The 21927-nt window shown below is 53.2% G+C and overlaps 1 protein-coding gene across 6 annotated transcripts; it reads right to left on the bottom strand.

Moving 5' to 3' along the window:
* Nucleotides 1-842: 842 nt before the first annotated feature.
* ZNF385A (zinc finger protein 385A) lies at nucleotides 843-21661 on the bottom strand. 6 transcript variants are annotated; one of them, XM_081129228.1, is made up of 8 exons: nucleotides 21445-21661; nucleotides 15104-15240; nucleotides 6981-7091; nucleotides 5190-5352; nucleotides 3133-3375; nucleotides 2621-2790; nucleotides 2301-2396; nucleotides 843-2152 (listed from the first exon to the last, which is right to left on the bottom strand). In XM_081129228.1, exons 1-8 carry the CDS (start codon nucleotides 21452-21454, stop codon nucleotides 1922-1924), a joined length of 1161 nt encoding a protein of 386 aa, XP_080985354.1. In that variant the 5' UTR covers nucleotides 21455-21661; the 3' UTR covers nucleotides 843-1921. The 6 variants fall into 6 exon arrangements, with proteins under 6 accessions (XP_080985354.1, XP_080985357.1, XP_080985355.1 ...); XM_081129231.1 differs by lacking the exon at nucleotides 21445-21661 and adding an exon at nucleotides 16318-16424 and having other exon boundaries at nucleotides 6981-7104; XM_081129229.1 differs by lacking the exon at nucleotides 21445-21661 and adding an exon at nucleotides 16318-16416.
* Nucleotides 21662-21927: the final 266 nt, after the last annotated feature.

Genomic DNA, 21927 nt, shown 5'->3' with positions numbered 1-21927 from the left:
CATATCTGTAAATGCATAGTTCCAGTTTTTTGGTCTTGGGTACATAAAGTCTCAATAAATTTAAAATATATATATATATATTGATTTCAGAGAGAGGAAAGGAGAGGGAGAGAGAGAGATAGAAACATCAATGAGAGAGTCATTGATCGAGCCTGCAACCCGGGCATGTGCCCTGACAGGAAATCGAACCCCAATTCCCTGGATCCTAGGTCGACGCTCAACCGCTGAGTCACGCCCGGCCGGGCTCAATAAATTTTTAAAAGACCCAAACCTGCTCATTTTGCAGATAGGGAAATAGGGTACTAGAGAGGGAAGGACTAACTGAAGGACACTATTTACATGGGGCCAAGCAGAGCATAGAGCTCAGATTCCCATTCCCTGCCCCCACTCCTCATGCCTTGCATGTCTCTGGGGTGGGTTTCTCACTAGAGGCACAAAAACCTTGATTCTTTCTTTGGCTGATACTGGGTCTAGACCTGTCTCCCTAGAATCGTGAGACACCACAGGAGAGTAAGACTAGGGGAGACTCCTTTTCCATGTCGTTGGCGCCGCCTGGTGGAGTTGCGGAGAATTCTCAACAGCCGTGGCTGCAACCCGAGACCTGGGCTCGGAATGATTCCCCAAGGCCAAGTTTACACTTGAGCTGGACCGGAGTGGGGGTGAGTGGGAGGATGAGTCTCTGCTCGCTTTTCACAAGCCTCAGATCTTGCCTCTTCCCACCCCAGATTCCTCAACCCCGTCCTTCTTCTGGTCCCATTTCCTGTGTGCCAGTCTCCTTCACCATATCCCGATGTTATTGCTCCCAAAAACAGCGGGCAAAGATTGAGAGTCTGAGTCTGGGGGACAGAGGCCAACGAATCCAGACTTTATTGTCAGGGACAGGGAAAAGGGAAAGACATGGGTCGGGGGCCAGGGTTGCTACATTATCAAGCAGAAAGAGTTGAAGGCCAGTGGGGGGCTGTCCCCCTCCCGGGTCAGTATTTGGAAAGGCTGACAATACGGAAATCACAGGGTGGGGGAGGTCACGCCCCCGCCCGAATGTACTGTGGTGTCTGGTGGGAGGGGACAGCCAGGAGGTCTAGGGGCTGGGATGAGGAGGCTACAGACTCTGCGAATCCTGCGGAAGGGCGGGGGCGAGGCTTCTATTGCTTTTTGCTCACAGTTTTGCGGAAGGCGAGGCGGGGGTGGGCTTGGACTGGACACCCCTTGCCCCGCTCGGTACCCCTTGGGCGATGGGTGCTGGTGAAAAGAATGGAATCCGGACTGGGGAGGAAGGTGAGGGAAGGGTCTATAGGGGCATCTACTTGGTCCCACCCAAGTGCCAGAGATGCCTCCAAGTGCTGCCCCCTGCGATGGGCCCAGCTAGACCAGGGGCAGGTGCATGGTGCAGGGCGGGCACAGTGAGGTTGCAGGCGGTAAAACCAAAGTGCTTATGAGGGATCCCGCCTGTTCCCCTCCCCCTGTGGAGGACGGGGGTGTTCACGGAAGCGCTTCAATTTTGGGGTGTGGGGCCGGAGTCCCAGAGTCCGCTTATTGCCAAGAAAATCCAATTCTGCCCCCCGGACCCCGACCATGGCTTGTGAACCCCATTTTGTGCTAGGTTTGGGGGGAAGGGCTGGATGGACATGGCTTTTGGGAGGGGGGGTGTCTCTAAGGGGGCTCGGGGTGAGACGGCCCCCCCTTTTCTAGGGGAAAGGAAAGGGCAGGGGGTGGGGTTCCCTGAGATCTGGGGTGTTCCCCCCCTTCTGAAGCCCCCCTCCCCCACTACCCCTCCCCTTTCCTGGAACCCCGTACCTCGGGGTGGGGGGGAAGGAGAGAGATCATTCAGGGAGTGCCGGGAGAAGGAGCGGGCTGGAAGCCCGGAGGCCTGGGTCCCGGCTGGAGGTGGGGGCGTTGAACGGGAGGGGGTTCAGGGTTCAGGTCAATAGGGGGAGAACAGGATGGGTCCGTGCGCTGTTCGGATGGGTCCAGGGGCCGGGTGGAGCAGGGGATGGGTGATCGGCGGTCCCTGGAGAAGAGGTGCTGCTGGAGCTGGACGCAGGGACAGCGGGGAGCCCGCTGCTGCTGCCATTACCGCAGCCACCGCCAGGGGGCTGGGGAGCAGGCCGCCGGCCAGGGACTTGGGCAGCTCCTTGGAGAAAGTCAACGTGCTCTGCAGGGGTGGGGGGAGGAGGTGGGAAGAGAAAGGGAAAAGTCATTCTTTGGCCCAGCAAATCCCTGCTGTCCCCCAGTGCCTGCGTCCCCTTATCCTCCCAGCACCGGTTCCCCATTGCCGAATTTTCCAGTCTCCAGGGCCTTACCGCCAGCTCCACAGGGCCCCTAGGCTTCTTGTGACGGCTCAGAAGCGGGTTGGGCTTCCCGGCCACACCATCTCGGTGCCGCCGGCTGGAAATGTGCTGCAGGGGTGAGTGGATAGGGAGCTGTGAGTCCCCAGAAAAGGAGCAACTACCAGGAGGCAGAGCCATAGAACAGTAATCATCCACCAAGTACCTGGCCCCGCCCCTTCCGTGGAACCAAGGGATGACCCTGTAGCAGAGCCCTCACTCAAATTCCCTGTTCTCCCTTCAGTTAGCTAACTGGTGGAGCTCCCCAGAATTTCTGGGAAGGGCCTTGGACCCACCTGTTTCAGCTGGACCTCCGAGTTCACCTTGACATTGCAGATCTCACAGTGGAAGGTTCGGTCCTGGGCAGGGGCCTCCGGTTCCCCAGGAGTGGTAGGCCCCAGCCGAGGATAAGCTTTGATGGGGCCCAGCCCACTTCGGGCCTCCAGAATTGTCTTGTGCTTAGTACCTGAAACCCACAGAGAGCAGAAGGTAAGGAAAATTCTCCAGGCCTACTAGGCCTCAAATACCCACATTCTCAATTACAATATGGGAAACATCAAGTGTGTGTGTGTGTGGGGGGTTTCTAAGCCTCTTGGGATCTTCTCACCCAAACACAGGGTGGGTCAGGGGAGAGTCATAGGTAAAAGAAGTAAGGTGGGGAGGAGTTCAGGAAGTAAGGACTAAGGAATGGTGGCTGTGATTAGGGAGGCAGAAAAGCTGGTAGGTCTTAGAGGGTACAAGGGTATTAGAAGCTAGGGGAGTTAGGATGTAGGGAGCAGGAGTGGGCTGAGGACAGGGGAGTCCATACCTTTGTTATGTGCCTCAAGCTGGGACAGGGAATTCACTGCCACCTTACACAAAGCACAGTAGAGCAGCCGCTTGGCCTTTTCTTCCTCTTCCTTGCTACCGCCAGGAAGGGAAGCTGAGGCTGGAGTTCCCCCTTCACCCTTGGTTGCACCCTGACCAGTCTCCGGAATGCTGGGAGGGGATGGGGAACCAGGCTGTTTCTCCGGGGATCCTGGCGCTGGATCCAGTCCATTCTCCATGGAAACTGTTGTTGGGGGAGAGACACAAGGATCATCCCAGGTGGCTTTTGGAGAAGATTCTTTATGTGGAGGAGACTCACCCCCATTTCCTGGAGGGCAAGAGCCCAGGAGTCCCCACCCTGTGACAACATGCATGCTCTCATGCCCTGGGCCAGAGCCAGATGTGGTCCAGCTGCTGCAGGCTGGGTGTGAGACTGCGATGCCTGGCTCACTCTCCATAAGCTGGGAATGGCTGTGGGGGGTGGGGGAGTCCAGCCCCACTGGTATCCCCTTCAAGATGAAGCTGGTAGCCAGCCTAGACAGGGGGAGAGGCATGGCATAAGGATTCACCCCTCAATGGCCTGTCAGCCAGGGGGGCTTTCCTGGCCAGCCCCCTTCCCAGAGTCCTGTCCAGCTTCCAGGGAGGCATATGCCAAAGAACTCTAAGAAGGCACAGAGGCAGGATGAACAAGGAGAGGTTGGGAGAGACAGACACAGACATAGCAAAAGGGAAACAGAAACAGCAGAACCAGAGAGGACAGAAACAGGGATGCATGCTGCTCTATAATTCATGGCTCGATTAAAGATGCACAGGCCCTAGGCCTCAGCACTGGGTTCTGGCCTCTGTACAGGGGAAACTCTAGCGCTCCCATTCTTGCTCCAGCAGCCGATCCAGTTTCCGGGTCATGAGGAGGCTGGCAGTGGGGGTGGGGAGCTGGTGGGAGGGGACTTCCTGACCCCTGCAGGTGTCCATTTGCTTGTTCATAGTATGATATTTCCCTTTATTTCACTTACTCCTTTCTGACATCCTTTATTTCCATCTCAGCCCAGATGGCACACTCACATCTCCGTCTGGATAGGACTTACAAAAGCAGGGCAGGTATTGTTATCTCCTTAGAGAGACACCATAGGAACTAAATGATGTAATATGCATAAAGCACCTAGAACAGAGCTATTGAAGAAATGTTACCTACCACCACCATCATCTCTATTTTACTGACATGTTATCAAATTAACCCAAGATGATTAGGCTAAGAAGCAGCCAGAGCAGTTAGAGCTCAGGTCACCTGCCCACCTATCTGTGTATTCCTGAGGGATGCTTGGCTCTCATTCTGCTCAGGGTGGGGCAGGAAAGACAGGCAAGGGTAAGGAGGAAATAGGCTGCTGGGTCTCTCTGGAGGTGGCCATGACTGACATCTGATGTGGTAATACCAGGATGGGGGTAGCTCATCTTCCAGTCATGATATTCCTTCTTTCCAGTTTCTTGGCTGAAAATATGTTTAAGATGGCCATTAGCCATGAGGGAGAAATAATCTCAGAGTTGCCTTTTGTAAACCTCGAAAAGACCTCAAAGATCTTAAAGTTTCATTCCCCTGGCCCAGAGGGGTCAAAATATCTACCCAAGATTATCCAGAAAGTTGCCTGGGTGTCCTGGACTTTCAGTCTTCCCTGAGGGGAGCCCCACTGAGCAGGCTCTCAGATATCTTGACTCCCTATCCTGCCCCTCTTTCCAAGATGAAGGGGCTTCTCCCTGGATTTGATGGTTCCTTTTTTCTTGAGGAAGTTTTCCAGGTGGCCTCACCCTAGCCCCTCTCTGAGTCACTGGGCGGTGGGGAGGACAGACAGTGGGAACTCTGTTGAGAGGACCTGGGGTGGGGGGTGGGGTGACAGGATGGAAATTGTGCATCACTGTACTTGGCTCCAGGACTCACCTTGGATGGGGGTGGGGGTGAGGTGGGGGCTGAGGAAGAGAGACATGAAAGCAGAGGAGAGTTCTGGGAAGTGGGGAAAGAACAGAGGAGACAAGATCAGTTGAAGAATATAGGGGACTCAGACATACCTGGGTGGGAGGCTACACCCTCCCCATTTGGGGGTGTGCTGCCTGGGGGAGCTGTGTCTCCAGGTTCCCTGACGCCAGGCTCCCTGCCTCGGGTCTTGGCAGCCTCAATGCCTTTGACTCTTCGGGCATGGCGATTACCCTTGTAGTGTGCCTCAGCCTGGCTCTATAGGGACAGAGGAAGAAAATGGAAGCTGAGATCACCTTTCATCTGACAATTCTCCCCACAGAGCTCTTTCAGGTCCTGGGGTAGTCTCAGCAGGATGCAGTGAATCTCTCCCTACACCAGTGAGATGTAAAGCCCCATGCCAAGGAGCCCTGCTTAGTCCTGGGGCTAGGACTAGCTTCTCAAGTTTGAGTCTCTGGGAACCTGGATCCCTACCTAGCCCAGGCTCCACTCACTACCACACCCAGGGCCTGGTTGCTGATTCAAGCTTTCTACCTAGTCCTGAGGTGAGAGAAGAGGACCCCACACCTACAGAATCCTAAGTGGGAGGGGCCTACCAATCAAGCTAATTAGCATCCTCTTAGACCCTGGGCCTGTGTCCCCTGGTACCAGGATCCAGCCTTTGCCGCTTCTACCCTCAGTCTGGGTGTCCCAGAAGCTCCGAGGCCTAGGCTCTACACTGACTACTGCCCCCTGGGTCTCATTTTCCCTGAAGCCTCTGCAGACACCCTGGAGGACCCTGGCCCCAAGCCCAGTCAGCTCTGGAAACAGAGAAAGCAGCAGAGACAGCTGTCAAAACAGACTTGGTTGGGGAGGGCAAAAAGAGAAGGCTGCCTGCTATTGGCCCCCTCTTCTCTGGTCTTCCACCCTCCACCAACAAGTGGAGCCTGGGTTGGAAGAGAGGATGCCTGGGATTGAGGTAAAAGGGAGGCCTAAAGCTGGGTTGGTCCTCTTTCCCCTCCTCCTTCCATGTGTACCCCCTGTTAAGAACACACAATCTTAGAGATACAAGGTCGCCCAGACAGGAACAGAGTAGAAATAAAAGGCGAGGAGAGGCAGAAAAAGAAGATTGACAGTCCCGGTGTGGGCAGTGGTGTGCAGAGCCTGGCAGGATGGTGTGTATATGTGTGGACTGGGTAGACAAACAGAACATGCTTTATTTTCCCATACTCAGCAGAATGAGGCTCTGTTTTTTCTCCCCCAAATCTCTTAGAACCTGCACCTCACAAAGGCCCCTCTAGACCCACACAGAAGTCCCAAGGGAGCCTTGGAGGGAGGAAATCTGGGAGGCCAGACACCTAGGTTCTGAGTTCTTGGTGGCTTCTCCCCATGGGAAAGTCCCATGGGAGGGAGTAGGGGCCAGGCTGTGTGTGTGATTTGGAGGAAGGAGGGTGGAGAGAGGAGGAAGCCAAGAGGGTAAAGGGAAGTAGGTGGGCCAGGGGAAGAGTTCAGCAGAGGCCAAGGAGGGCACAGGCTTTTCAGGGGAGCCAATAACCTAACTCAGTTCTGCTCCCAAGAACCAGTGGGCCAGAGGCCACATTCCCACCCAGACACTGATGGCTACCTGTGTTCCAAGAAGTTCTGAGCCAGAGACACTAGTCTCCAAGGAAGGGAGGGCTCAGCCTTAGCAGACTGGTCTACATCATGCTGAAATATAGTCATCTCTTGGACTTCTTAAGTGCTTTCTGTCATTTCATGCCCCTCCTACAGTGCCCCATTCCCTACTCCTCTCTGATATCCCCTTAATCCCTGCCTCTTACCCAGAGCTCCCAGCCTATGTCCTTCCCCAAGATCCCCTGGCTGCCCCTGCTCCATCCATTGGGTGGGTGAGTGGCTGGGCTTCTTACCTGAGAATTGAAGCGGATCTGACAGACATTACAGGAAATGATGGGCCTCTTAGTCTTGAGCAAAGGTCCCCCAAAAGTGTGGGAAAGCACAGCCTTCTGTACAGGGTCCATCTGTGGAGGCAGGCTGGGGTGAGCCAGGAGCCCCAGCACAAGCTTATGTCCATCATCCCCCCATTGGCAGCAGCTGGGTTGAACCAAAATCCCCAGAGCCTCCTCCCTATCCCTCAGTACGCCTGAGGGTTCTGAGTCTCAGTTCCCCCTGATTTCCTCCCAGCCCTATCTTCATAGCACTAGAAGGGACCTGAGGCATCACTGGCCCAATACTTCCATTTGACAAAAAGCGGAAGTGGTTTGCCTAAGGTCACACCATGAATTAACAGGAGAGCTGGAACTTGAACCTGAACCCCTGTCTTGGTTCATCACACCTCTCATACCTGAAGATCCAACTCTGTCACCTTGACTTATCTCCTACAGCTAAGCTGATCCACCAGTGGCACACTGACAGGAAGTCTCAAAGCAGCCCAGAACCTAGGGCCTTCGGTTAAGGCCTTTTTGGCTTCCCTTCTGGGGCAAGGCTGTCTACTAAGTCAAGCTTTGGTCCCAGGAGACAGATGTTCCCAGGTTCCCATCTCTGGGCCCCAGGTTACCTTAACATACTCACTCCCTAGACCTCTTTAAGGCAACAGATTCTAGAGGGAGTAAAAGAACTCAGGAGAGGGTAGGGGGTACTAGCAAATAATGGAGAATAAGTGAGGAAACCTAAGAACCTGGGCTGGCCTGAGGCAGCCCAGAGATCTTCTAAACACTCTCTCCGGGGTCACAGGGCTTCTGGGGCAGGGCTGTGGGGCTGGGCGGTATTAGAAACAGTCTCTGCCCCCACCCTGGGTCAGCAGATGTCTTTGCAGTCTCCTGCCAAGAGTTCACATGAGGAGGGGAGAGGATGGGAGTTTCTCTCTGAGGTCTTCTGCTATCAGGGGATGAAACTAGGGGCCTAGAGGCAAGAAAACTGCCTCCCTGCACAGTCCTCCTCCCTTCTGGCCCCTAGGCAGCCAGGGAGAGTGGAGACTGGAATGCAGCTGAGGCTGAGGAGGATTGGGTGATCCTCCTGAACTTCTCATAAAAATGGAACCAAATTAGAGCTGAAACCTTATCTTCCAGGTGGAAGGATCAAGTAAAAAACAGTTGCTGGGGACTTGTATGGATTCTTAGCTCCTCAGCTGAGCCCCTCCTGTGCCTAGACTTCACGGTTCCAAGTAAGACACCAGTGAGAGACAGGAATGTGAAGCAGAGGGAGGAAGGTGGTTCAAGTCTGGAAAGGCCACACATCCGGTCTTCCCTCTGCTCTCCCCAATAGTCTCACTGGCTGGTGGGCATAATGTCAGAAAAGGGGCTTTAGCATCCCTGTGAAATGTGCTGCCCCACTTGGTAGTGGTAGAGGCAGGAACCATGACCAGATTGAGATAACTGGTCTGACTGATGAGTGTCAATCTCTTGGCCTGCCTGCCATTGGCTGGAAGCAGCTACTCGGTGGCTCACTCTCACCTCCTGAAAGCCCAGGACTTATTCAAAGAATAGCTAAATGGGAAGAATGGGTGTGTCTGTGTATGTGTCTAGGCAGGCTGTGATCAATCTGTGCATGGGTGGAGTGTGAAAGAGTGTCATGTGCTGTGTGTATATCATTTATGTATCAACATTTCTGTGTCGGGGGTTCTGCTGACACCATGAATGGCCAGGTTGTGTAATCTTCAGCTGTGTGTTTGTCTGTGTGACTGTATGATGCGTTTGGCAGAAAGAAAGACAGACCAAGTTGGGAGACGAACTTTAATCAGAAAAAGGAGACAGAAGAGTGTTCTCAGCTCCCAGTCTCCAGTCTTTCCTATCCAGAGACACCCCCGACTCTGCCCCAGGGCTCTCCTCAGTCCCTGGGCTTCCTCACATGCTGGGTGGGGAATGGAAGTCAGCCCAAACAGAAACCCAATCTGGGCTAGGAAACTTAAGTAGATTAAAATAATAGGGAGAGAGGAGTGGGGTGGAGAGTGGAAAGCAGAGGCCCCTGATTCTGTCTATGCCCCACCCATCACTCCAGCCTGCTCCCCTGAGTGGCTGAGGGCCCAGTGTCCTAAGGAAAACTTGTGGGCTGACTGTCCCAGCATCCATCCCCTGATAATGGTTCCTGACTTCCTTGAGTCCTTCCTCTAGTGTTAGAGCCTTTTCTCTTGCACAACCCACTCCTCAGGCTTAAGTCCATTAATACCAAGTAGGCATGGGGGTGGGCAAGAAAGAGGGCATCAACCCAGTCAGGTGGGTCCTTCCCAACCTCTCCTCCATGAATTGAGGAGACACCAGGCTGAAGATGAGGGCTCCTGGGCCCAATCCCTGCGCAGGTGGAATGTGAGCCACTGAAGTGCTGCTTCAGGCCAAGGTCAAGAGGCCCTGGTGACCTAGATGAGGGCTCTCTGGGGAGGGGAGGAGGCCAACATTTCCCAGAACCCATTCCACTCCAGAGCCCCTTCCCTGGGATTTTGGCCTAGGAACTGCCTGAAAATGTCCACAAAATGGTCCCCTCCCACCTGCCCTCCAGCAGCAGACATGAAGGGGAATTGCTCCCTGAAGCTGGGGCATAATGAATCGGGAAGGGCAAGGGGGAGGGAAGGGGGGAAACCAGATCAGGAACACGAAGGGGGGGGCTATGATTATATTTCCTTCCATTGCCCTTTATCTGATGGTAACTGCTGCCCCTTGTTTGACCACCTTACTTCCCCATCCCCCAAAATAAAGGTGAAAAGGGAAGGGGCGAAATCTTAGCGGTGGGAAGACCTGAGGGACAGGACAGATAGAAATAGGAAAGAAAAGGAGCTAGGGGTGTATAAAGAGCAGGTGGAAGCTGGTGGGGGAGGAATGCTGGGAAGGAGAGAATGGGATGGGGTCAGGGCTGGATAAGAGGGATCTGAGCGGCATGGTAATTTCAGGGTAGGTGTAGGACCTGACAGGATGTCTGAAGATTTGGGGGACTCCTAGGATCTGAAAAGCTGAGTCTGGGGTATCCAGTATGGTGGCAGCAGCCTGGGGGCACCAGCTGGGACCCAGAGATTGTTTCGGGCCGCGCCGGCTGTGGGGGATGGGCCGGAGAACCGGAGGACCAGGCGACGGGAGAGGTGGCCAGTCCCGCAGGGGCGGGCGGGCGGGGATGGGGTGGGGGTGGGGGGCGCTGCGGCAGCGGCGGGAGCCCGGGAGAGAGGAGGGGATGGGTGGCTTACCCTGCGGGACCCTGGGGGCCGTGGCTCCATGGCCCGGGGTGGCGGACCCGGGCGGGGGCCTCGAGCCTGGCCGGGCCGGGCAGGCCTGGGAAGCGGCTCTGTAGCCCGGTGGCTCGGGGCTGTGCAGCCGGGCGGACCCGGAGACGGGGAGGCGGTGCCAGCAGGGACCGGACCCGCCCCGGAGGCGGGGCCGAGGGCGGGCCAAGGGCGGGGGCGGGCACAGGGAGTTCAGGGGGATGAAGAGGGGCTGGGGCGAAAAGAGGAGTGAGAGTCCATGTCTAGACGCGAATTCCAGGGAAGACCTAGTAGTGCTGTGAGGGGCCGCTCGGCCTGGCGATGGAGCATTGACCAGATGACTTCGGCTTTCCTCCATTGGGGATATTTGATGGGTTTAGTGTCCCCACCAATCCTATGGAAGACCCTGTTTCTCTAGCTCGGACATTTCTCCTTTCTTTCATCCTTTCCTCCCTGCCCCTCTCTCCTCTGCTGACAGCCTCTCTTCCGAGTTCCCAGACGATCCTTCCCTTGCTCCCTCTGCACACGGGCCCTGTGCCCTTTTACATGCCACTTTCTCTACTAGGGATGGGAAACCGAGCCCAGGTAGCCAGGTGTCAGGCAGTGCTCTCTCAGTGACTCTGAACAGCTGGAACTGCGGGTGCCCAGGGCAGAACGATCTCAGGCTGGGAACCTCGTTCCTAACCTCTTCTGACCTCCTTCCCTCGCCTGCCACCTGCTGGAGAACCAGGTTCCTTAAGAGTTTATGCTTCGTGCACTTGCTGCCCTCTGGCGGTGGAGTGGGGGCAGCATTGGGGGACGAGGGCCTGGAGGGCAGAGCAGCCCACTCTCCTAGACACCTCCTCATCCTCCCTGAACAGCTTCTAGTATTACCTCTCTCATCTCTGGATCTCATCACCCCCCACTCTATCTAGGACAGAGAGATTAGTGAAGAAGAGGGCTGGATGTAGATAGAGAGAGGCTGTCTTTGGGAGACCTGAGGGATGTCCAAGGGCAGAGGGACACATAATGCAGGGAAGAGTCAGAGGGGTAGGGACTGCCCAATTAGGAGAGTGATCTGAAGGTATTAGTCCAGGGAGGGGGAGTCTCTGCCATAAATAATAATACCACCACCACCACCACCACCAAATGTTGGTTGAGCCCTTGGAATGTGCCAGCCTCCATATTGTAAACTCTTTGCATGGATTATCTAATTTAATCTTCACAACCACTATTCTAAGTACTATTATTATCTTTATTTTATAGATGAGGGAACTGAGGTCAAATAAGTTGCTCAAGGTCATAAACTAGGAAGCGGATGAACTGGGATTTGAATTTAAACCTGGGCAGCCTGACTCCAAAGCCATGTTCTTAATTGCTGCACAGTACTGCCAAAGGCCTGTCTGCAGCTTTTCTGCAGTCCTTGTTCCCCTGCAGAGTTCGACACTATTGATGCAGCCCATCATACTCACTCTCCTGGCTTCTCCAACTCTACAGGAGCCTGGTTTTGTGGTTCTGTCTCCACTCCCTCCAGTGGCTCCTCCATTACCTTTTCTCTAGTTCCCACTACCCAATTCTGCTTATTCCCCAAGGCTGAGGCCTTGGCCATACTATCTTTCTCTCTCTGATCCTCCCTTAAATAAAAATAATAGCAATAACATAATAATCATAGTAGCTATGAACACTAACTGAATATTTACTTTGTGCTGGGTGTTATGACTATATAATACAATCCTCACAGCCTCGTGAGCTGGTACTATTACTATCTTATTTTACAACTGGTAAAACTGAGGTTCAGAGTGGTTAAGTAATTTGCCTAAGGCCACACAGCCAGGACCTTTATAACGTCAATTCAAATCCTGCCAGTCAGATACCAAAGCTGGTGCTGCTCAATACCCTGCTGCACTCTTCAAGCTCTGCTCATGGCTTTAAATTGCTACTCCTCATTCCTCACTAGAGGCAGTGGAGCTATGCACCCTGGAGGAGTCAGAAACTCTGGATTATCCACTGGAATCACTAAGTACCTTTGTGACCTTGGACAAGTCATTTAACCTCTCTTGGCCATTATTTCCTTATCTATAAAATGGGGGAAGTGATGGGGGACCTGAGGGTAAGTATAAATCAGGTATTTAGATGGGAGTAAGTATTCCCAGCACCTTCTGCTCTAGTTACATCCAATCAGTTGCACTTTCTCAAGTGCCCTTTTCTAGACACTGTTCATGCTATTTGCTTCCGCTTGGAATGTTCTCTAAGGCTCCTTTTAAAATCCTACTACTAATTCTTCAAAGCCCAAATCATATATCACCTGCTGCAAATTCAATCTCTTTTTTCTCTTCTCTCTTTTTCTCTTGCTTAGCTCAGGTTGGTCCCTTAGGCACCACCACATCCAGCAAGTCTTTCTTGACATCCTCATGGGATCCCATAGAAGCTAAGTGCCTCTGACACAGTTCTTCTCACACTATAGGGTAACTGTTAACTTGTTATCTTTCCTACTAAACTGTGAGTTCCACAAGGGCGTGAACTGAGTCTTGAATCCTTGACACCAGGCACAGTGTCTGGCACATAGTAGGTGCTCAAAATAAATTTTTTTTTGGTTCAGTTGAATCATTGTTAGTGTCCATTTCACAATATTTATTAACTCTTCCTCTGGTTTGCATTGCAGATCACTGCATACATGTCTATATTTCTCCCCTGAATATAAGCTCTTTCAGGATTGGACCATATCACATTCATCCTCATGTCTCCATCATATGTAGAACAGTGCCTTGCTTATAGTAATTACACAGTTTTCTTATCTGTAAAATGAGGATAGAAATCACAGCTACCCAATCAGGTTGCTATCAAGATTGAGATATAAAAAAATGCTTTGTAAACTTCAAAATGCAATGCAGATGTTGGTTTGGATTCTTTGAGAAAAGTTTGGAGGAAGCAGCTGTGGTATTAAAAGAACTCTATTTGGAGTCACATGCTATGGGTTCAAATCATACCTTAGGCACATACTGTGTCAACTTAGATAAATTAGTAAACCCTTCTGAGCCTTAGTTTCTGTTTTCCGTATGTTGAACAGGAATAACAATATCTACTTTGTTGGGTTGTGGTGAAGATGAAATAAGAGCATGTACAGAAACATCTACCACAGTGCCTGGTGCATAGTTGATACTCAATATATGTTTATAGCTGAATATGGTTTGATGGTGGGTTATTTGAACTGAATAAGGCTGACTTCCCCCAAACCTTTAGCTCTAGCCCAGCCTCCAGGTCCCAGATTCTAACTGTTGGACATTTTTGGCTCAATGTTCCACTGGTACACCAACTCACCATGTCCTAAAGGGAGTTCAGGAGCCTCACGCCAGATCAGCTTCCTCCTTCAATCCTCTGCCCCTGTCAAGGTGACTTCTTCCACCCAATCACAGAGTCTTGGACCCTGGAGTCACCCTTGACTCACCCTTTCCTCCCCAACCCCCAAACACCAGTTGGTCACCATAGTCTGTCAATATTTCCTTGGAAATGCCTTGCCTATCTCCCTTCCTCTCTCCTCAAACTGCCACTGTCATTAAACACCCGCTAGTCTGGCTTCCCTGTCCATGGGTGGGGAATATCCGGTCACAGGGCCATATATACGGCCATGAAATCATTTGGCCTGGCCCTGCCAAGGCAACTGCAGGCGGGACTTGAAATTCAATAAATCTAGGAGCTTTTTTTCATAGCTAATTTTTAAGTTGATAATTTTGTATGGCCCTCGAATGATGTTATAAATATCCAAATGGCCCTTGGCAGAAAAATGGTTCCCTGCCCCTGCTGTAGGTCCACATTGCTGGGAGAGCCTCCTAATTGGCCACCCTCCTCCAGCCTCTGTTCCCTTCCAGCCAGCTGTTTCACTCACCTTCCTTAAACACTACTATTGATTGATTGATTGATTGATTGATTGATTTTAGAGAGAAAGGGAGAGAGAAACATTGATTCATTGTTTCACTTATTCATGCATTCATTGGTTGATTCTTTTTTTTTTTTTATTAATCCTCACTCAAGGATAGTTTTCCCATTGCTTTTCTCAGAGAGAGAGGAGAGAGAGAGAAAGATTGATGTGAGGGAGACACATCAATTGGTTGCCTCCCGTACACGCCCAGACCAGGGCCAGAGATTGAGCCTGCAGCCAAAGTATGTGCCCTTGGTGGGAATCAAACTGGGACCCTCCAGTCTGCAGTCTGATGCTCTAACCATTGAGCCAAACCGGCCAGGGCAGTTGATTCTTGTATGTGTCCTGACTGGAGTTTGAGCCTGCAACCTTGGAGTATTGGGACGATGCACTAATCAACTGAGCTACCCAGCTAGGGCTTTAAACTCTGCTCTTCCCAAGTCACTCTCCTGCTCAAGACTGGATAAAGGCTCTCTATTTCACATTGCATTAAATCTAGACAACTTTACCAGCCCTCCAAGACGTACACCACTGATCATACCCACCCAACTATGGACTCCAGAGAGCTGGAACTTACAAACAGGAATGCTTATTCCCTCTTTCTGGATATTACTGTCTTTATGGATAGCCTATCACCCCTCCCACTTCACCGAGTCACTACCACCAACCTAGGTCTTGATGTGTCTCTAGATGATGGACTAGATGAGATAAATCATATCAAACACCTAGCACAGTGCCTAGCCTATAGCAAGACCTCAGCAAATATTAGCTATTATTGCTATTGTTATTAATAATATTTCAGATAGCCAACAATACCTGTAATGACTAGAAGTAAGAGAGATGGGATTCTAAAAAGAGAATTAGATACAAAGAGAAGAGGAAAAGAAAGCAGGGGTGGGCCAGAGGGAGAGCTGAGGTCACAGGAGGGTGGGGTAGGCAGGCTGGCTGCTACTCACAGTGCTGTAGTTGCTAAAGAGGCCCAGGGTGGGGGCCGGCTCCAGTGGGAAAGGCAGGATTTGCTTGAGGTCCAGTGGGGGCTGCATTATGGGGGTCTGCCGCAGCAGAGGGAGGGGCCCTGCCCGGCTCAGGCTGCCTGAAGGACAGAGAAAATATTATGTGAGGCAGGAAGATCGAAGCCTGTCAGTTCCACTCCCCAGCTGGGGCCCCCACACTCAGAAGTATGACCCCCATGCACACATACTTCCCCTGCTTGCTGGCTCCAGAGCAATGCAGCACAGTGCCCTGTGGGTCTGGGGGAGGGTGCGGATGAGTCCTTCCCTTCTGGGTGGTTTTCACTTCCCCTTTCTCTAGTGTCCCTCCTCCAAGACAATAGGCATTAAACAGACCCAGGAAGAGCACAGACCCCTGCAGACTGCCTGCTGGACCAGCAGGACTTGGGAACCCTAGGCCCTTGGCCACTCCCTTCTTCTGGTTTTGCTTTCCCCCAGGGAATCCCAAAAGCTAGGTTTTACCCTAGGGAGAACTCTCAGGGGGGTGATTCATCCCACTACCCAGAGGGGAATATTGAGGCCTAGATTTGGAGGAGGGCTACTGAATCTTCCAGGTTCCCTAAAAAGTTATGATTTTTGTCCCAGTCATAATTCTTAATTAACTGTAGACACCTCTGGGGGTGGGTAGTAAGTGAGTGGCATTTGCTCTGGGAGGTGGGCTGCCTGAGGCCCTTCTCAGGGCCCCTTCTCCCACCCTTCCTGTCTTCCCCAATGGCCCTCTGTCTAACCTGGAGTGTTCAGCTCCAGCTCTGCAGGAGGAACTACGACCAGGCCTCTGGGAGGGGAATGCCTTGGTCTAACCCAAAGGGGAAATGAAAGTCCAGGCCAGCTACTCCACTACTCCCCTCCCCACTCAGACCTTCTCCTCCCTCCAGAGCCAAGGGAGGAACCCCTCCAGGCTCCAAAGGGGTGGCCCAAAGGCCTTCAGGATCCCTCTGGGCTTCCACTGGCTTAGCTCCCTTTTCCGACCTCCCTGTCCACCAGTGGGAAACTCTAGCTGCCCTTCACTGCTCAAGCAAGCCCGTCAGCAGCAGAGGTTCCCAGGAACAAAGGCAAACCCAGGAGGCTGCAAGCTTGGCCCTGTCCTCCCCGACCTTACAGGGCACAGGGTCCCCCATATTCTTCCTTGCTCCCTCCATAAAGACTGCCCATTTTCATACCTTCAGTTTCTGGTGCCTGCTGCCCCCAGGCAGTGGCCTGCCCCTGGCCCCCCAGGGGCCTGGGCCTGACAGCGTCCCCTTCCCTTGGTTCTGCCCCCTGCCCTCTCCCTTGCCAGCACCCCCCCAGTCCAGTCAGTAGAATCAGCCAATCAGAGTCCTGCAAAAGTGGGGCAGAGGGGAGGGCGGGGGAGCAGGGATTAGGGGAATCAGAGGAAGAGAGGGAGGGGGTGGGGAGGGCTCAGGCACAGCTGGGGGCAGGGAGCTGGTCCAGAAAGGTCTGGAGGGGTCTGTCTCTTCCACCCACTGCTAGGACTGGGTAGCCATGGTGCCTGAGGCAGAGAGGGGTCAAGACTGCAGGAAGCTTGGACTCCAGGGGTCTAAAGATTGAAGGAAAGGGCAGGATGCTTGGCTTTGACCCTTGGGCATGTAGGGGTCTGTATACCCTGTGTCCATTTCCTCTTTTTCTGTACACCCTGTGTCCATTCCCTAGGAGTTTGGATGGGATAGGGTAGGAGGAGAGAGACAGACACAGATAGATGAGAGTGAGTAATAGGGAATGGAAAAGACTGACAGAAGCAGGAATAAGTGACTGAGAAAGGGGACAGAGACACAGAGATAAAAGGATAAAGAACAATGGAGAGATGTAAGAGAGTGAAACGAGAGAGAAAAACAGGGACACTGCTGAAGAACTGGACACAGAGCTGGAGACTAGGGTAGAAAGACCAAAGTATAGGAAACAGAAAGAGCAAGACAGGGAGAGACAGACAGGGACAGACAGACTAATAGAGTAATTCAACCATCTCCCCTTTCCTGGTCTACCCCCTCATGGCTTCTCTTCTCTACACCCCACCCCCTCCTGCCTGGCATACAAGACCAGGGCAGCCTTAACGAGCCCCGGGTGGCATCAGGAATGGTGAGAGAAACCTGAGCACTCCCAGAGTCCCAGGCACCCAGCAGCCACCCTTAGCAGCTGGTTTGGGGCTGGCACTTGCCCACCCCACAGCACCAGAGACAGCAGCTCAGCTCCTTGACCCTTTTGCGGATTGAGTATTATCACATTCAATCTCTGAGGCAGTGACGACTCTGTAGGGGTAGCTGATACTATTTTTTCCCATTTGACATATGAGGAAACTGAGGATCAGAGAAGTCGAAAACTTGACTGATGTTACACAGCTTGTAAGTATCAGAGCTGGGATTTAAATCAAGATCTGTTGCACTCTGCAAATTCTTTCTCTGCTACATAACCCCAAAGGACTTCAGTCTAACTCTGAAGCAAAGATCTGAGGGCTGGCTTCCATCTTGTTCAAGGACAGGAAGGGGAGAGCAAGTTCCATGCACTTCCTAGGACTGGAAGAAAACAGGTAGCAGCCACTCAGTTTCCTACAGCCAGCAACTCATCTTTTCCACTGACATGAGCCCTGGGGGTGGGGGTGGGAGGGAAGGGAAAGTGGGAGGAGGAGGTGAGATGAGGATGGCAGTTTATAGGACAAATGGGCAGAAGCAGGGCTCTTGGTTTCAGGTAGTCCAAGACTCGGTTCCCTCCTCCACTCCTTTTCTGAGAATAATAATAGTTGCCACTTTTTGAGGGATATAGTTGCCACTATATGCAGGGCACTTCTCATATATAGTCTCCCCGTGGAAGGCGCCACTTGCTCACTAGCTGGGTGACTAGCTAGTTTCTCGGACTCTCTTGGACTCATTTCTCGTTTGTCAAATGAGACAACAGTACCTGCCTCATGGAGTTGTTGAGAGGATTGAACAAATTCATGTAAAGTGCTGGCATGCCACAAGGGAGCTCAATAAATAAATGGTTGCTAAATAAATTAATCCTTATCTTACAGATGATGACAATCAGCTCAGAGAGGGGGACTTACTTGACTAAGGCCATACAACTGGTGAGGGATTTGAATCTGTGCGTCTGGCTCTAGACACAGGGTTTTCAAGCACTACACATTTTTGGGTAGACTAAGGGTGGGAGGGGAAAGGCAGGAATGATAGTAAGGACTAGGGAAGCGGGAAATGAGGTAGGAAATTCAGGGCTATTCAGGGTTATTTGGTTAGGTAAGAGCTTCTGGCAGGTTTGGAGGAGGGGGTGGAGAGCAAATTGGAGTGTGTGTATATGTGCGTGTGTGTGTCAGGCAGGGCAGGGAGAAACTGGGGCCTGGCTGGGGCAGGCCACTCCAGAGGGTAGCTCATTAGAGTACATAATTACCTTCAGCAGATAGAGCCCCACCCAGCTCTGTGGGGAACTGCCAAATGCTTTATTAAAGACAGTTCCCAATGAACTTTAGAGGGGTGAACTCTCAGACCCTTGGATGGATGTCCCTCTGTCCATTTCTGTGCCTTACCTTGCCCTAAGCCCTTTGATCCTGCTCAGGTTTCCTCTCCAGCACCAAGCCACGGCTGACTCCTTCCATCCCACTGAGGTCTGGTCTTTTCCTTCCTCTCTTCCCCAGAAATTCTGGCCTGGTCGGAGTCCTAGCCCTTTGGCTATCTTAGGTCGGGTCTGGGGCTTGAAGCCCTTGTAAAGAATGGGAGTGTTTGCCATGAGCTGGCTCAGGGAGTGGCTGAGTAGGAACAGGAACCAGGAAAGGTGTTAGGGCTGTGGGTTAGTGTTGGTCTGGAGAATGGGCCAGGATGAGATTCAGATTAGATGGGTATCAGGGTTAGGGTTACAAGTTGTATTAGGGCCCAAGGTGGTGTGAAAAGCGGAGGAATTAGACTCTGGGGCCAAGGGAGAAATTGGATTGGAGTCTGAACTGGGATTTCTTCTCTAATTCATCTCATTTTTGCTTCAGGCCTTTTGGCCTCTTCTCCCTCCCCAGAAATGCCTAATGTTGGGGGTTGAGGGGAGAATCTTGATACCCTGGATCTTGCCTTCTTGAGCATTCCCTTCTGCCTCAGTTTCCCCTGTCTTGGCAAGAGGCAGGCTGAGGGCTGGAAGGGCTTTGAAGTTAAAGATGAAAGCAACATGGGATGATTATGAACTCAAAACATCATTCCTAATAACTTCGGGGTAGCTGTGGGTGGGGGCAGGGCCAAAGGAGAAGGTGGCCAGGAAGGGAAGAGAGAAAAAACAACCCTGGGACATCTTCCCAATCTGATGGGAAAGGGCCTCTTTCAATGGCTCCCCCTTCACCACACTAGGGGCCCAGCTGGAGAGGACAGTAAGAAGGACCTAGAACAGGAAACCTGAGTGCAGAACCACCACTTAAACCTGGCCCACAAGCTGGGCCTTCCCTGCTGGGCAGGGCCACCATGCACACAGACTCAGTAGCCCTCAGCACTCAGAACCTGAAAACCTTAGTATGGGTCCCGAAGGTAGGGCCTGAGCTCAAGCTAGCAGTTTTCTCCTCCCCTTCTTTCCTCAGAGGGCTAAGATGTATGGGCTCCAGCCACCAGGCTTCCCACCCCTCTGTGGGCTGGGCACAAGGAAGGAGTTAATTACAGTGTCCTCCAGGGAGAGGTGTGTGGGGGGGTCCAATTGCTGGATCCAGGCATTCTTCCTGTGGTGGGACCTTGGTTGGGTTTGAGCAGGTCCCTGAAGTCCTCTTTAGGGCCTATTGACCATGGAAAGTATGGCTCACACTGGCCTGTGCTGGACAAACAAGATGTTGTCTTTGGGCCTCATGCCTAGGGTGGGGCCCATGCCCAGGGTGGAGCCAGGGTACGGGAATTGCACAGGTTGGAGGAATGTGGAGCCTGTGTTCTGGGGATCTGAGTCCAAGTTGTGGTGGTGAGGGACACTCTAGAGTAGTCTTCATAGATGGGTGGGAGTCTCTTCCCTGTAGAGATACCCTTGGGAAGGAGGCAGACAACCGGTCAGTCATGCCTTCATTCCCTCATTCATTTAATAGCTATGATGGAGTGCCAGGTGGAGACGGTCAGACATAAAGTGATGAGAGAGTAAGGAAATTCAGGAGGGGGAGAGAAAGAGATGGAGGAAGATTTGAAGAAGGGAGTAAATAGTTAGTGGGAAGTCAACAGGGGTCAAATGAAAGAAGAAAAGAAAAAGAGCCAAGGACACAAACAGCAGAGGGCTGAGGCAGAAGCCAGGCAGACCCTGGGACACCAGCATGGAGCTAGGTGTCCCCAGTGTGTGTGGAGGGGCAGACCACACATGTCTGGGCCTGGTCGGTAGGGCTCCCACCATAAAGAGGGCCCAGGAACTGACCTAACCAGGGTAGAGGTCAGAGGTCAGAGGGTAGAGCAGGCCTGCAGAGTATTTGGAGGTAGAGACCTGGAGCCTAGCTGATGAGGACTCCAGCGCACAGCTCATCTGTCCCTCTCCTCCCCCACTCTGGGGTTCCCTTCCGATGTAGGTCATGAGGATGGGGTGACTGTGGCTGAAGGGCTGTCAGAGCCCCGCGGGATTCCCCTCCCCCATCCTTACTCTTTTCGTTGCCCCTTCCTCTCCTGGTCTCCCCCGCCCCCTTGGGCAGGGATGGGGGTGGGGTAGGGGAAGAAGGAAGAAGAAGGAAGCCGGGAAGGAAGGGCCCAGGCAGCCAGAGCAGGGAGAGAGAGGGGCAGGTCCTGGCGTGTTGGGGCAGGATGGTTGCGGAGACAAGATCTGAACCGCAGGGGCCCTGGGACGGACAGTTTCCCACCCCTTCTTCTCCCTGCCCCCTAATCTCCAGCCTTCAGGTTCCCACCTCCCACCATACACACCTCCAAGCTACACCCACCATCTTCTCCCCCCGCCCGCCCCTACTCCCTCCTTTCCCTCTTATCCTGGGCCCAGGAGGATGTCGGAGCGCCAGAGCGAAGGGTGCGGGGAGAGGGTCAGAACCTTTCGCTCAACTCCACCAGGCCAGGGCCAGCCCCCTCCCCCAGCCTCTCGTAGACGGACATATAATATTCATGAACCTCATGAATACGCAATGTTCTCATTATGGGGAGGGGGTCTCCCTTAGCTGTCTGCTCCTTTAGCATTCCCTAGATTATCGGGAGGAGCGGCAGCTTGGGGAAGAGGGGAAGAAGGGACCCCAGATTTGGAGCCCGATGAAGGGGGAGGGGGAGCAGGTCGCTGTCGGGCGGCCGCAGTCACCGCGGTGCCGGGAGGTTGGGGGGGGGGGGGGTGACCTATTGAGAGGGACCCAGGAGCCTGGAGCTGTGGAGCCCACTCACCGAGGATCATGCTGGGGACCCAGGCGCCCGGGTTCCGCGTCGCTCTGTCCCGGGGGCCGGTCTGGCCGGGCTGGGGGTACTGGGGGAGGAGTCGGGGGAGGAGCAGAGGCCGGTCTAGGCGGAGCCCGCAGCAGGTGAAGGAGGGAGGAGGAGGGACGCGGCGCTCAGGGCTCCGTGAGGGGGCGTCCTGGCGGCTCCTCGCTCCTTCCCGCTTTCTTGTCTCTTTGCTGCCCCTGGGTCTCCTGGATTTACGGTGTCACTGCAACCAGGGCTGGGGAACAAGACATCTAGAAGACTGTGAGATGACGGAGGAAGCTGGAAACGACGACGCCTGGGTTCCTGGGAAGGGCTGAGTCTGAGGGCGGGCAGTCTGGTCGCGAGCTGACACGGGGTGGAGGATGGCTGAGTACTCTGGGCAGGGATGGGCCTGGGTTGGCTGGGTCACCTTGATCCTCTCCAAAATGATGGGCTGGGCAGTGGTGG

Source organism: Miniopterus schreibersii, assembly GCF_964146895.1.
Source record: "Miniopterus schreibersii genome assembly, chromosome: 2".
In the NCBI taxonomy this organism is placed as follows: Eukaryota; Metazoa; Chordata; class Mammalia; order Chiroptera; family Miniopteridae; genus Miniopterus; species Miniopterus schreibersii.
This window is presented reverse-complemented; position numbering and strand designations above follow the sequence as displayed.